The 14,446-nt window shown below is 42.3% G+C and overlaps 2 protein-coding genes across 2 annotated transcripts in view; one reads left to right on the top strand and one right to left on the bottom strand.

Moving 5' to 3' along the window:
• The window catches only part of LOC117147142 (GATA zinc finger domain-containing protein 5-like), a 65,922-nt gene that overhangs the window by 18,858 nt on the left and 32,618 nt on the right, over window positions 1–14,446 (bottom strand). The window lies entirely within an intron of this gene.
• Window positions 3,176–5,382, top strand: LOC117148736 (calnexin). Its single transcript, XM_033316306.1, is given in 2 exon segments — window positions 3,176–4,746; window positions 4,749–5,382. Coding segments are annotated over 2 exon segments (1,629 nt in total). The 5' UTR covers window positions 3,176–3,240; the 3' UTR covers window positions 4,872–5,382.

Here is a 14,446-nt window from a genome sequence, read left to right as displayed (position 1 = left end):
TGGAGCGGCAAAGCTGGCTCCCAAGTCATTAGGACTAATGGCCACCTAAGCGGGGGGCATCACTGCAAAGCCGGAATCAGTGGGTGAGTTGGGCTCCACGAAGGAGTTGGACTGGGGAGTGGGGAAGTCCCGCCTCTTCCCCCCTTGGAAAGGACCTCAGAAGGAGAGGGTCCTGTGGCTGCGGCCAGCACAAATAATCAAGTAGCTGTAGCTGTTCGGCGGTTTTGATTTTGCAACACACGTACATACGTTGTGCGACTACCGAATCGCGCGTTCTATTGTTCACAGCTCGTCTTTGCTGTCGTCTCTTTCACCTTGTCTATACCCGTCTCTTTCGCCGGCAGTTCGCCCGTCCCTTTCTGTGTAATTAAGCACTTCAGCTGAGTTGTAAAATGTGCTCGACGCTTTTCGCTCCGCCGTTGAATTCGGTCGGAAAACAATTTAAGGCAGCCGTGCGGTTATGGTATATGGCGGCCTCGTTCCCTTCCGTTTCTCTATTTATACACGTTAAAAAAAATTAAATCACAGAGATTTCAGAAAATAAGAATATTATACCAGCAGCAGAGCTGCATAATTTCAAAAGAGATCTTAGTGTCATATCTTAGATTTATTACATAAAAGATACAACATAGATATAAGACTTTCAATGGCAAATTGTGCCTCAATTTTTCTTAGTGTACCAACGTATCTCTATTTGCTTCTGCTTCTTTTCTAGTTCATTTCAGCGGGCTTTAGCATTTTCGCTTTTTCCACTTTCGTTGTCTGCCTTCTTTATCGACTGGGTTGCCATTTTCTCTTTTTTTGGCTATTGAGTTTTGATGAACAGCCTTCGATGGGCCAGACTCTTGGCCAAGGCCGTCATAATTTGGCCCAAAAAAGGGAATTGCAATATTTGGCTTTACCACAACATTCCATGCGGCTAATGGGCAAAGTTGAAATTGAAGTTTTCCCCAGAGAAGCGCTTTGGAAAATGGGTTTCGCTGCTTAAAAAGGCTTACAAATCCTTTACCACAAGTCGATAAAGCATTTTTGGCCAACAGATTACATCGAATAATATAGTTAACTAGAACTTTAAATGCAAATTTCGATAGTAAATATATAAATATTAAAATAATACACAAGCTGCTTATAACTTCAAACACTATGCAATTATAACGAGCAGTAGCTAGCTGCGTAAAATCCTGGCAAGCACTCAGGGAACCCTTCATGTTTTAGTTGCAAAGTCAACTGATTAGCCCAAATTGCCGGCTCGCAATGGTGGAAAGTCCCAGGTCCCCGAACTACTCATCAAGTACCCCCTTGATTATTTCGCAAACTCTCCGTTCCGTTCGCACTTTCGCGAGTGCTCTGATTACTCTAGAGAAAGTTGTGCGAATTGTTTCCGGCTTGACAGATTGTTTGGCAAATTGTCGTGCAAATTGCTGGCGAATGTGTTTCTTTTGTTTTTCATTTTTTTTTTTTTGCTGCAGTTATGACATGTGAAGTTTATTTTTGGTGTCGCTACATATGCACACACACACACACACCCATTTATTCTTTGTCTTAATGCAATTATTTCCGTGTAATTTATTTGCATTGCACGTGGGATGTCATAAGTGCATTGCTGCCTTGGGTTTTTCGGATGGTTGGCGGGTTGGAGGTGGAGATGCAAATGGAATGGAGATGGAGGTGGAAATGGTGGGATTCTGCATTCATTAAGTGCGCCGTGTCTCCCCTGGCGCTGTCAACAAGCCCCTGTTTTGTACCTCCATTTTTTGCAACCCATCCCCTCATGGTTTTTTCTTTTTTTTTTTTTTTGCCACATAATCGTCTGTCTTCATCACGGTGAAAGACCGGGCAAGAAGAGGGTAGAAATTTATGCTTGACATAGAAACACGATTTTGCCGACAGTCGGCCATTTTATTCTTATTCCCCGTTGGCGCCTCCATTTCGCTTGTTTTTAGCCCTTTTACGAGGTACCACACCTTTGGGCGCCGCTCTCGTATTACCATGATTAATTGTTGTGCAAATATACCAGACACTTGGCAACTTAATCCCCAAAGATCCCCCAAAAGTCTCTGCAGTGCAGGAGTATATTTTAAAGGGTTTAAGCCCAATTGTATTGCCAAATCGATGAGTCTGTAATGTTATTAGTATTATGAGTATTATATAATTTTTACTTCGTGTGAAAGAGTATTTTCTATTATAGAGTATTCCACGTTGTACCATTGCTTTTTACACATTTCGCTTTCCAAATTGAGTTGCGTTGTGAGTGGGACAAAAATAAAAGTAGTTTAAAAAAGCTCTCAAATTAAAACCGGAACCGTGAAACAAACAAATATTACTCCGGCTGGCTGTGTCTGTTTCTATGTTTGATGTGTTGTAATAAAGCCTAAATTAACAGCCAACCATGGGTGGTTAAAAAAGTTCTTAAAAAACCATAAATTAGTAAGCCCTTTTAAGTGAGACAGTACTTTCGTTTATACAACATTATTTAGTATTATTTCGAATTATATCTAAACTCTTATCTAATATGTTAATACCAAGGAAGTACTTTTCATTACTAATATGCGATATGTTAAGTTATAAATAACATAAAAAAATATTCTAAAATACTTTATGTCCGGCCCTCTGTACACGTAAAAGAATGAACGAGAAAACGCTAAGAATGCGACAAGAGCTCAGTTCAGGTGAGTGGATAAAACGTGGGCTTGTGGGGCTGGTTGAGTGGGTGGATGGCTGGTTGGGTGGTTGAATGTACTGGGAAGAGGGTGGGCGGGTTGGATGGAGGGGGCAAATGTGGGTGGAGCACGGGGTGCAGTTGGGCTTAACCCAAGGAAGATAGTGCTGGGTGCCATGCATCATGATGACGACGCTGTTGACACTTCATAAATACATGAGTTGCAGTCAGAGCCTCCACACACACACACACTCACACACACACACGCACATACAACAGAATTCCAGGTAGGGAAAACGTGGACGTTGGAAGCAGAGTACCGCAGGGACTTCGGGATTTTCACCCCTCACACAAAAACTTTGTTTATACCAAAAAAAATATGATACAAAAAATACTAAAAAAATATCACGCGCTCTGAGAAAAGTAGGCAGCGCAGAAAACGTATAATTTACATTATCGTCGTAGTGTCACATTTTACTTGGCAGTCTGGGAAAACTGTTGAAAAACACAGCGCACAAAGCTAAGTTCACTACCTGATTTTCCGCAAATACTAAATCCAAACCAGCGAAAAGTGATTGAAAATGGCTTGGAAAATTGGAGGTAATCGGGCAGCAAAGCTGTCGATGCTCCTCGCCAACAGTTTGCTGTTGCTGAGTGCGGTCAAAGCCACCGATTCGGGCCCGGAATGGGACGACTTCGAGGATGATGAGATGCTGGCCTATGAGAGCCCGGTGATCGATGCAAAGAAGTTCCATTTCGCGGACCACTTCGACGACGTGGAGGCGTCCAGGAAGAGGTGGGTGCTTTCGGAGGACAAGAAGGACGACATCGCCGAGGAGATCTCCAAGTACGATGGCATCTGGAACTGGGAGCCGCCGCAGCGCAGGGTATGGGCAAACGATCTGGGTCTGGTGCTTAAGTCGAAGGCCAAACATGCGGCCATAGCCGCCCCCCTTCAAAAGCCGTTCGAGTTCAAGTCGGAGAAGCCGCTGGTGGTGCAGTACGAGGTCACGGTTCAGAAGGGTCAGGAGTGCGGCGGTTCGTATCTGAAACTTTTGTCCATCGGAAATGACACGGAGCAAGTAAAAGGGTTTAATGACAAGACACCCTATACCATCATGTTTGGACCGGACAAGTGCGGCAAGGATGTGAAGATGCACTTCATATTCCAGCACCTCAATGGCACCGTCACCGAAAAGCACTGCAACAAACCAAATAACAGTTTGGAAGAGCTATTCAAGGACAATCTACCCCATCTCTACCAGCTGGTGGTCCGTCCAGATAACAGTTTTGAAATTCGCGTTGACCACAAGATCATCAAAGAGGGTTTCCTGCTGACCGATTTCAAGCCGCCAGTTAACCCGCCGGCGGAGATCGACGACCCCAATGACCATAAGCCAGATTCGTGGGATGAGCGAGAGAAGATCCCGGACCCCAATGTCCACAAGCCCGAGGATTGGGACGAGAATGCCACCATACAGCTGCCCGATGCCGACATGATTTTCGATCCAACTGCCACCAAACCCGAAGATTGGGATACCGAAATCGATGGCGAGTGGAAGGCTCCATTGGTAGAGAACCCAGTGTACAAGAAGGCCCAAAGCTGTGGCACCATCCGCAATCCCAACTACAAGGGCAAGTGGATTGCACCAATGATCGATAACCCAAACTACCAAGGCAAGTGGGCCCCCCGGAAGATAGCCAATCCGGATCTCAACCCCTTCCAAATGACGCCAATCAGCGCCGTGGGCCTGGAGCTGTGGTCCATGTCCAGCGATATTCTCTTCGACAACCTGATCATCACAGACGACGTGGAGGTGGCCCGTGACTTTGCGGCCAACAGCTTCGACATCAAGCGTCGCTACATCGATCTTGAATGGAACTCAATTGTGAATAAGGTAGTCGAGCAGGTGAAGGCCAATCCCTCGAGCCCGGCCATTGGCCTGCTGGCCATTGTGGCGCTGGTTGCCCTCACCATCTGGTGTGGATCTGGTACCGCTAAGGTTCAGGACTCGGATGCCAAAAAGGCTGATGCCGAGGCCAAGAAGACCGACGACCCTCAGCCCGATTATGTGCCGATTCCGTTGGGAAGGAGGATGAGCAGAGCCCCGAAAAGGATGCTGGCGATACCACCAAGAAGAGCATACAGCTGTCCGCTACCCCACGAGAAGAACCAAAAGTCCAAGGCGGCGAAGAACCAAAGCTTTCTTAGATGACAACGTATGGGCACACACAGACTGAGGAATCTAACACTGAGAAGTAAGCGGGCATTCAACCCCAGATGCCAAATTCGCCAGCTGTTGCAAGACAACAAAACAACCAAGTTACCAAGCAAATCAATCTACACACACACTACACTACTTGCTACGCAAATCGACAAACGATCTTGTTGCTGATCGGAGCATACTTTCCTGGGCTGCTAATGAGAATCCCTGTAAAAGGTCAAGGTGCAGCTCAACAGCCAAGCAGGACATTGTTGCTGTTTTGCCAGCTTTCGCAGCTTAAGCCGCCTTTATCGTTTTGTCGAGTACTTTAACAAATTTACACCTGCATTACTCATACGCGCTGTTGGCATGCCATTTATATGTAGCTACAACTAAGCCCTCTTTCCCATATTTCTACGGCTTTTTTACGGCAAATTCACCGGATACGGGTACAATAACTACAGCAGCAACACAACAAAAGGCCGAAACGAAGTTTAGTTAATGAATAAAAAAGCAAACGCTGGCGAAATGCTCTCACTTTTGTTTGAATCTGGGGTATTCACACATGTGAAACATGGGGTCGCTTTCAATAATAATTAGGATCATATTTTATAAACAAAAAATATGCCACGCTCTCTAATGAAAATTCTAAATAAATATATAAGGCATTTTCCAATTGTGATCAAAATTTAAATTTTTATTCTGCTCTAAAATAAATATTGTGCTCTTACAAAATACAATATAGCGAAACACAAATTTTTATTTTACTTAAATCGCATTACAGCAATAGTAGTAAGCAAAAAATCCATACAAATCAGTTATTTCATTTCAATTGTTAACATATTAGTGGCAAATTAGTGGTGCTGCAACGGGAAAAACAAATTGGTTGCCTTACTTTTTCAGATGGCAAGTGATTTGCATGTGAAGTGGAAAGCGTATTTTAAAGTTTGTTTTTTTCCGGGACACAGTTGGGAAACTCGAACACCGTGTTCCCCACTTGTTTCCCACTTGATATGACCCCAGGGTTAAGGGAGTGTGACAAATGGGTTATGCCAGCAATAGTTTTCGGATTGGCCACAGAGAGGAAAAATGTTTGAACTTTAGATATATATATAATATATATTTAATATTTTATCACATACTAGAAACAAAATAGAGCATGTTCTTAATCGAATGGTAATATTTAACGTATCCATATGGCATTTAATAAAAAAATGGTAATGCCATTTAAAATGTACTCTTAATTTTACCTAATAAGAGTAAGCTTAATAAGACCAACATTTTTTTTGCTAGCTTAGAAAACTTTCAGTGTGTAAACAGTTAAACAAAGCATTTATGATAATAATGTAGAAAATTTTCAGCTCAGCTCGTGAAGGTAAAAATAAAGGCGGGCTCAACTCCGAGCTGCAGATGAAGAAATAATATCCATGTGGAAAATGGGCAGGCGGTGTGTGATGGGTGGCATGTGGGTGGGCGCAAGGTTACGTGGGGCAAAATGGAGGGCAAGAAAAATGAATCACCGACAAATTACGGCAAGAATGAAGGGGCAAATGGCGGCAACAACATTCCGTTATGGCACATCAGCCGCCAGCTTCCGTCTTTTATTGTTCGCCGCCGCAGTCGTCGGAGCTCTTGAAATTTACCCGGCCCCCTCATTTCTGCTTTCCCCGCAACTACAATTCCATCTGAGGTTGTAAAAATTTAACCATAACTCCCAAACGAAATGAAAAAGGTCTTATGAAATATGCATATGATCATTTTGGCCCACGTCCAAAACTGCCGGGGCTCCTGTGTCGAAGACCCAGGCCCAATCTGGGCGAAATTTCATTAAAGTTCAAGTGAAACATTCTTAATGCTCAACTTTAAGATGGTCGCAGTGGGGATTCCCCAGTGAGCCGAGACTCGCAAAAAAAATAAACAACCAACAAAAAACGGAAAACGAAAAACGAAAAACAACATCCGCAATGTAAAACGTAAAAAAGTTGCTAGGAGCGAAATTACCTGCAACGAAGGTAAACAAATGCGCCGGCAAAAGATGGCTAAGATGTCGAAAGCTGGCCAAAAAGCGAAGGAAAAGAGTTTACGGTGGCCGAGCAAAACTTAAGTCGTTAGGCAAGCCCGGCCGGCCAGTAAGCAATTCACGGCATGTCTGGAATTTCACTTTGCTCTCCAAAGTGCTGGACATCCTGGCATCCTTTTGCATCGATCGATCCCGGAAAAGTGCGCCAGGGAAATCGCTGGGAAAAACTAAGCCTCAAAGGCTGTTTGCAAATGCTCGAGGTGTTTATTTATATTTTTTCATGTTCAATCTTTTTTTTTTAAGTATTTCATAATAATAAACACATACAAGGACAATCAATCGTTTTGACGTATTTAGACACATCTTTGACCATTTATTATTTCTCAATAATAATTTCCCTCAAACTCAACATCATAATATTCGATAATATTCAGCCCTGGGCAATTAATATCGCCCGACATATGTATATCCGATTATTAATGACAACATGCCATGGCGCAATGGCCTTGAAGTCGGGCCCAATTGTAATCCGAAAATTATTTGCCCCGAATGCCACACAAACGGAATTCCCCAAGGTGTTTCCGTTCCATTCTGTTCGTTTGTTTTTTTGGCCAGCTCGTTTGTTTGCATGTGCCATTCCATAAAGAATATTTATCTTTCGGTTTTGTGTGGCTGTCATTATTCGGCGACTGGACCAAAGTCCCACTGTACCTACCGTTCTTCATAAATTATGAGCGACAAGCAGATATCACTGCGAGAAAAATATTGTTTAAAATAAGTTTGCAATTAGGAAGATGTGAGCTATGCTAATTTCAGTGGAATCATGTGGCAACTTCGCTTTAAAAGTAAGATATTAAGTAAGTATGTTATGTGTACAATATCAAACTGTTCCCCCTTTTTGCTCAGTGCACACACATTAAACACACACACACACACTGGCAAATTTCTGTTGTAACGCTGACGTTTAAGTATTTATCACAATGACAAAATCAGTAAGGGGGCGTTATTTGTGGGCGGGGCGGAGGCATTACTTTAGGGTTTAAATGTAACACATTTACAAATTGTTTACAAACACACTGGCAGATGGACACGCACACAGCAGCCCACACACACACACTCACACATAGACGTGTGCTCAGCCTGGTGATAAATGATAACAAATTAGCGGTTTGTCTCTTAAGCGAAAAAGGGGCCACACACACACACACACATACAGCGGGGCGATACCACAAAGTTACCGCACTGCAATAAATCACATCACCTGAGCGCACACACCTTTCTCTCCCCACACACACACACACACATACGCAACGGGGATCTAACGCACAACAAAGCCAAGTTAAGCACACTCAACAGACTTTGTACATTCGAAATATTTCCATTGCCCCGTTTTATTATCGCCTAAAGTAAAATACGAACAAGCTGATGTTTTCATTTTAGTTCAAAGAAATTAAAGTTTGGATGTTCATTGTTTTATATTTCTATTAATCATTATTAAATCACAGGCGGATTTAAATAAATATATAAAAGTATCTCGATCATATCTAAATTATTACGCATACGCAGTGTAATCCCGCATAGAGAACACTCCTTAATAATAACAAAGCTTGAAAATATATATAAATATATTAGTTTCCAACTTTTTCTTGGTCCAAAAAAATACATACAATAATTTCGAAAACCTCTGTCTTTGCTACCTTGGCAATCTTCACGCCATATCACGCATACGCAGTGTTAGCCAGCAGTTCAAATCACCTGCTTAGGCATGCATACGGCCAGAGGGAAATGGAGGGAATATGGCCAACAGATGAGGGTTTTTCCTGTCGGTGGGTGTGGTGTGGGAAAAACGAGTTAGGCAAAAGGGGTGGTGGTAACTGGAAGTGGAATGCTGGCGCAACTGAAAAGTGGTAACTGATAACTGGTAACGAGACCGTGGCACAGCATTTATGACTTGCAGCAAAGGAGTTGTTGCCACCTTCTGGGGACCTCGATTCTGGTCGGGATTCGGATTCGGATACGGCTACGGCTACGGCTACGGCTACGGATACGGATTCGTATTCAAATTCAGATTCTGGCTCACTTCGTTTCGCTGGCTTTTTGCACCGGGTGTTAAGTGGCGCTTGGGCATAATTCATGATGCACGGCGGCTGCCTTTTCCTGATTTTGCCGCTTTCCCTGCTACTGCTGGGAGCATTTTAATTATCATTTTGGTAAGCAAGCAAAATTTAATGAGCTAGCCGGCGAAATTATGGCCAAACAACACACTCTCTCGTTCGCTTGAGGGCCAAAAGCTCCGACACCTAAAATTCACCCAACAGCATTTGGCTCCCCCGACTTTCGCTGAACTTATTTCATTACATTTAAACTAGCCGCACGATATTTGCTTTACAGTTTTGCACTCTAATGAAGAAACTTTGCGGCTGCGTTTGCCTGTGGGTGTACTTTTCGGTGTGTGAGTGCCAGCGTCACTCTGCATATGTATTTGTATATGAACGTGTGTGTATTGGGGTCACCTTTATCCGAACAGAGTGCAAAATCCTGGCGCCCCAAAGTGTGGGAAAATCATTGAGCTGCTTATCTCTAGACTTAGTTTGTTTAATCTAAATAATTGCTTGCTCTGTAAAAGAATTGTGGGTTAAGCACAAAAGGATGTGTGCTTATGTTCACAAAAGCTGGTAATAATGCCATAATAATGGTATATGATATATAGATGGGTCTCCCAAGTAGCCAACACAAAAATGGGTCAAAATAATTGATCACCATGAGAGTGTAACAAATGAAAGCAGTTTGTTTGGAATCTAAACCCAAACAACGAAGTTTGCAAATTTGAAACAGGGTATTAGATAATCTGAATTATGCAAAACTTACAAATTGCGCTTTAATAAAATGTAATTTAAATCTTTGTTTAAGCAAACTTGTTTCGGCCAATTTTCAAGCCACTATTTAATAAATAAGGCTTCTAATCCCCAAACTTTAACTGATTTAAACCACTTTGGCATTTAATCACTTTCCACAAGCACCATGTTTAATCAACATAATCAAGCAGAATGGCTAAATCTAATTTTAACATGCATAAAGTGTGCATCCCTTTGGCTTAAACGGGCTTTTGAAGTGGTCATAACCACAAAAAAAAAGTGGTGACAATGTGTGCGATATATATATGCCCTGGGAATAGCCATGCCCACGCAATAATGATGCCGCACATATATGCCGCATAGTTCGTATTGCGAGTGGTATGGTATGAAGGAAAACATGGACGATAATTTTAATTTCCTGTGCCAGCAGGTCGAATGCTTCATCAAATTTATGATGAAACTTCGAGCCGGGCTAACTCTGCACCACTATGGCCACCACCAACCCAACCGCCCAATCATCCGGAGTCGCCTGAAACCACCCAAAAGGCCACCCGAAACCACCCACGAGTTCATTGCTCAGTGGGGCGACGCATAAAAGCGCGCTTCACTTATTTCAATCAAATTACGGCCAATGAATATTGAACTATCGCCGCATACAGAGCCACGCTTATGTCTATGTGTGCGTCTGTGTGTACACACACATAGTTTTTCGGTGGGTGGTGATAGTTAAATATCCTTGCACACACACACGCACACTCGCTGCATTGGCGACGCTTGCGAAAATTATCGAACAAAGTGTGCGCCTCGAACTCGTTGCGAAATTCGATTATAAAAATTTCACTCGCATATTTACGCATATTGCATTCTATTTGCATGCCAATGCTTATTTATGGGGGCGCATGCATGTCGTAATACTTATCCATCAAATATTTAAGTCCGTCCATGTGCAAAAAACCAGGTAATCAAACGCAAAAAAGGTCAATTCGATAGCCCATCGCCCATCGATGGCTTTTGGGTTTCTGGGTAAATATTGTGGCGTTACATTTCCATTCCCATTGAGCCCACCTGTCCACATCAAATGTTGCGAAAATTGTGACAAAATTAACAATGTTAGGCGAAAAGAGCTGAAAAACTCTATTTGAATTCAATTTTTAGCTCAACCCTGATTTATGTTGAACAAAATTTATGTTGAAACCATTTAAAACAATAAATAAGCGAAGTTTTAACCAGTTGCTTGCATATTTGACCCACTGTGCGTCATTTTAACCGCGGCTGTCCAAACGGTTAGCCACTTTTTTTGGGCCACGTCGTGTGTTCATTTGTCTGTGTGCAGCGGCATCGTTTGGCTTTTGCCATTTGACTGAGCGCACAATAAAAATTGGCACATATTTTTGGTTTCAGTGTGTGTTGCATGGTTGCTGCCCCGGCTTTTATCGTTGTAGTTGTAACTGTTGCAATTTTCAGTGCCACACATACAAATTTATATGCGTACGGAGTGTACATGATGCAATTGGGTGCCTTCATTCTTCGCCAATTCTTTTTTTGTTTTTGGAATTTATTGAACGCACACATGGATATTTCGCTGGATACTTATGCATAAATTATGGCAATCGCAATGCGTTGACTGTCAGTTGGCCAGGGATCGTGAAATGGGCGCGCAAAAAGTGCAACAAAAACGGGGAATTAAAAGGAATTGCGATGGGAAATAATGAAAAGTAAAGAAAAGGAATCGCTGGCCGCAAGGAAGATGCCCGGTTCCGGCCACCAGAGGTCGCCACCTGACAAACAACGGACCCGGAAACTGAAAGATATTGGGTCATATCGGCACCAGAAACACTCTTCTTGCAAAAATATACATTTTCTTGCCTTTAAATTGTAAAAAATTATAAGATCTTCGCCTTGAAAAACACTATTTTAATAAGCTTTCTTTAATTAAAATTTGATTTGAGCTTGGTAACTAAGGAACTACTACTTTCAATCTCTCGAAATGTGTGTGTTTATCTTTTGGGCAACAATATCCTTGGTAAGGGCATCGAATATCCAGCGGAAGTGGAAAATAAAATACAAAAAAGGAAAGGGACGAAAACATATCCGTCGACGCAATTAAATTGCACAAACACACAGATAGTGCGATAGTGTGAACGAAGGAGCGCCGTATCCTGGAAGTCTCCTTTCAGTGTCCTTGTCATTTCGCCTCGTTTCTCGCATTGTTTATTGCCAGCTATTGGCCATTTTTCTTCAATTGTGATAGTACATAACAATTTTAATTAATAGAGTGCGAGAGCAAATACTCCGCTAAACGAATGGCTTTTTAAGTATGAACTTCACTAGCATGTGAGTGTAAATTACACTTATGATATTAATCTGTTTATTCCTAGTTTTTGTTTTCGCGCATATACTTCAATAATTTACCATACCATATTGGAAAGTTTTTTGCTGACATCGTGCTGGTTGATACCATGGTACCAGATCCTGCGATTCCCGCATTCGTTCTCCTGCTGGTTGTTTGCTGTTTGTCTGACTGAGTGACGCCCGCTGTCCGGCTGTCCGGGAGTCCTGATGTCCTCGTGCCTTCGTGTCCTTATGTCCATGTCTGTCTGCCAACTGCACTCCAAGGGCGGAAAATCAAAGGGCGGGCCAAAAGGAAAAGCATCGACCCGGCAACCTAACAACCCATCGACCCAGTGACGTTGCCTTTAGCTGGATTTCACTTGCATTAAGTGCTTCCTCCACTGTCACCGAGGCCGACTCAACAAGCCCGTCTCCTAAGTCCACACTCCCGACGCCCGACTCCTGAATCCTGAAGCTCGATTCCATAGTCCATGGTCCGGACATGTCTTCTGCTGCGACGTCTGGCATCGGGCAACCACTTTGTGCCTCCACCTTCGTGTCATTCAAATTAAAAGAAGAGAGTCGACTTCCTCGCCTATCACATACCCATTACTCAGCTAATGGGAGTGCGAGTATGTATTTGACATACCGATAGAAATTGGCCAAAAGAATACTTATAGTTTCAGAGATCTCGACGTTCATACGGAGAGACAGACATAGAGATATCGACTCGGTCTGTGATCCTGATTAAGAATATATATATACATTATAAAATCCTGTGACGTGTTACATTCTTTTTAACGAATCTAGTATACCCTTTTACTCTTCGAGTAACGGATATAAAAGAAGTAGTTCCATATACGAATATATATGCATTTATAAAAGGGGCGGTTCAAGCTTGAAAATAAAAAAAGTAAAGCTCAGTTCGTGTCACATACGTCGCTCTCTTATTTGTGCACAATAAAAAAAAATATTTTTAAAACCGCTACTGAGTTTCATGGAAAAAATAATCCTGCAAATCCTGGACCTTAGGGTTTTAATGAAATCACTTAAAAGTGTTCTTTAAAATGTGAAGCAATTGTGAGCTTTGTTTTCAAATATTTTTGTAACTCCAAGGAAAATTCTATCATACTTAACTAAAGATTTTCCTTTCCATAAATGAATACTGTTCATTTTTGAGGTCCTCTCACTTGGAATATCATGGGTTTAAGTGTAACATTTGTATGGCTCCGCGATATTACAGCTTTAATCATGGACTGGGCGCGGCTTTACTTATGCCGTTTGACCCGAGGCCCACAGTCCACAGACCACAGCCCAAACCCAAACCCAATCGCAATCCCAAATCCAGAGCCAACTGCAAAAGCCAACTCCGAAAACCGACCCGAACTCGTATCCAAAAAACGCAGTTCGTCGCCAGTGAGCTTGGGCCATGTCCTGTTTGTTGCTCCTGCATGTTTGCGGATTCCATGCATGCAAGTGTCCTATTACGCCTAGCATGTCCTTGCATCCTGCTCATTCGGCTTTTGTACTTGTCTCTGCATTTAACCCAAAACCCCTTTATTTCTGCCGGAGCTGGGAGCTTGGACATTTTATAGGATCTGGATCTGGAGGGCTTCACAAATTGCCTCGGTCAACCAGATTTCCTGAAAATAATATTCTGGTTTCTATATTTCTAAGGCCCATCGCTTTTAAATAAAAATAAGGGCATTTACTACACTTTTAAAGCTAAGTGTAGGGTACATTATGTTTTATAAAAAATTAATATGATTAAAGAAGTTTAAATTATATATTTTCTTTCATTTAAGATCAAACTGTATCTAATTACTTACTTACTTTAGATGAATTCAAATATGATTTAAATTTCAGTTAAATTTTCTTTAAGACTCCGGCTGCAATTCGCATTCAAATTAAATTAAACGAGAAACAAAAATGCGAGAATATTTTGCATACATTTAAATGACAGCTTTAACCAACTTTTTCGCTGCAAATGTCACAATTTTTGGCTCTCGATTTCCGGCAACACTGCCGGCATTTTCGACTCCGTTGGTCCCGTTTGCTTTTTGGCCCCGCCGGTTGGTCTCGGTTTTATTCAGCATGGCAGCAAATTATTTTTAATTATCGCCATAGCTGTCCGCCATTTCTGTCCGTTCTGTCCAATGTCCACTGTCCACTGTCCGCTGTCACTGCCGCTGACGCCGACCGCTCTGCCCCAAAGCAAAAATGGACAAAACACCAAACAAAAAAAAAAGAAAAAAAAAGAAAAAAAAATGGAAAAATGAAAAATAACTTGGAAACGCGAACAAACGAATGGGAACCGCAGGTAATTTCCACGGCTTCTGCCACGACAGGTGCACAACAATATAAAGCTTATCGGCCT

The sequence above is a fragment of the Drosophila mauritiana genome, chromosome X, assembly GCF_004382145.1.
Source record: "Drosophila mauritiana strain mau12 chromosome X, ASM438214v1, whole genome shotgun sequence".
Classification (NCBI taxonomy): domain Eukaryota; kingdom Metazoa; phylum Arthropoda; class Insecta; order Diptera; family Drosophilidae; genus Drosophila; species Drosophila mauritiana.
Note: the sequence above shows the minus strand (reverse complement) of the source record. Positions and strands in the feature narration are given on the sequence as shown.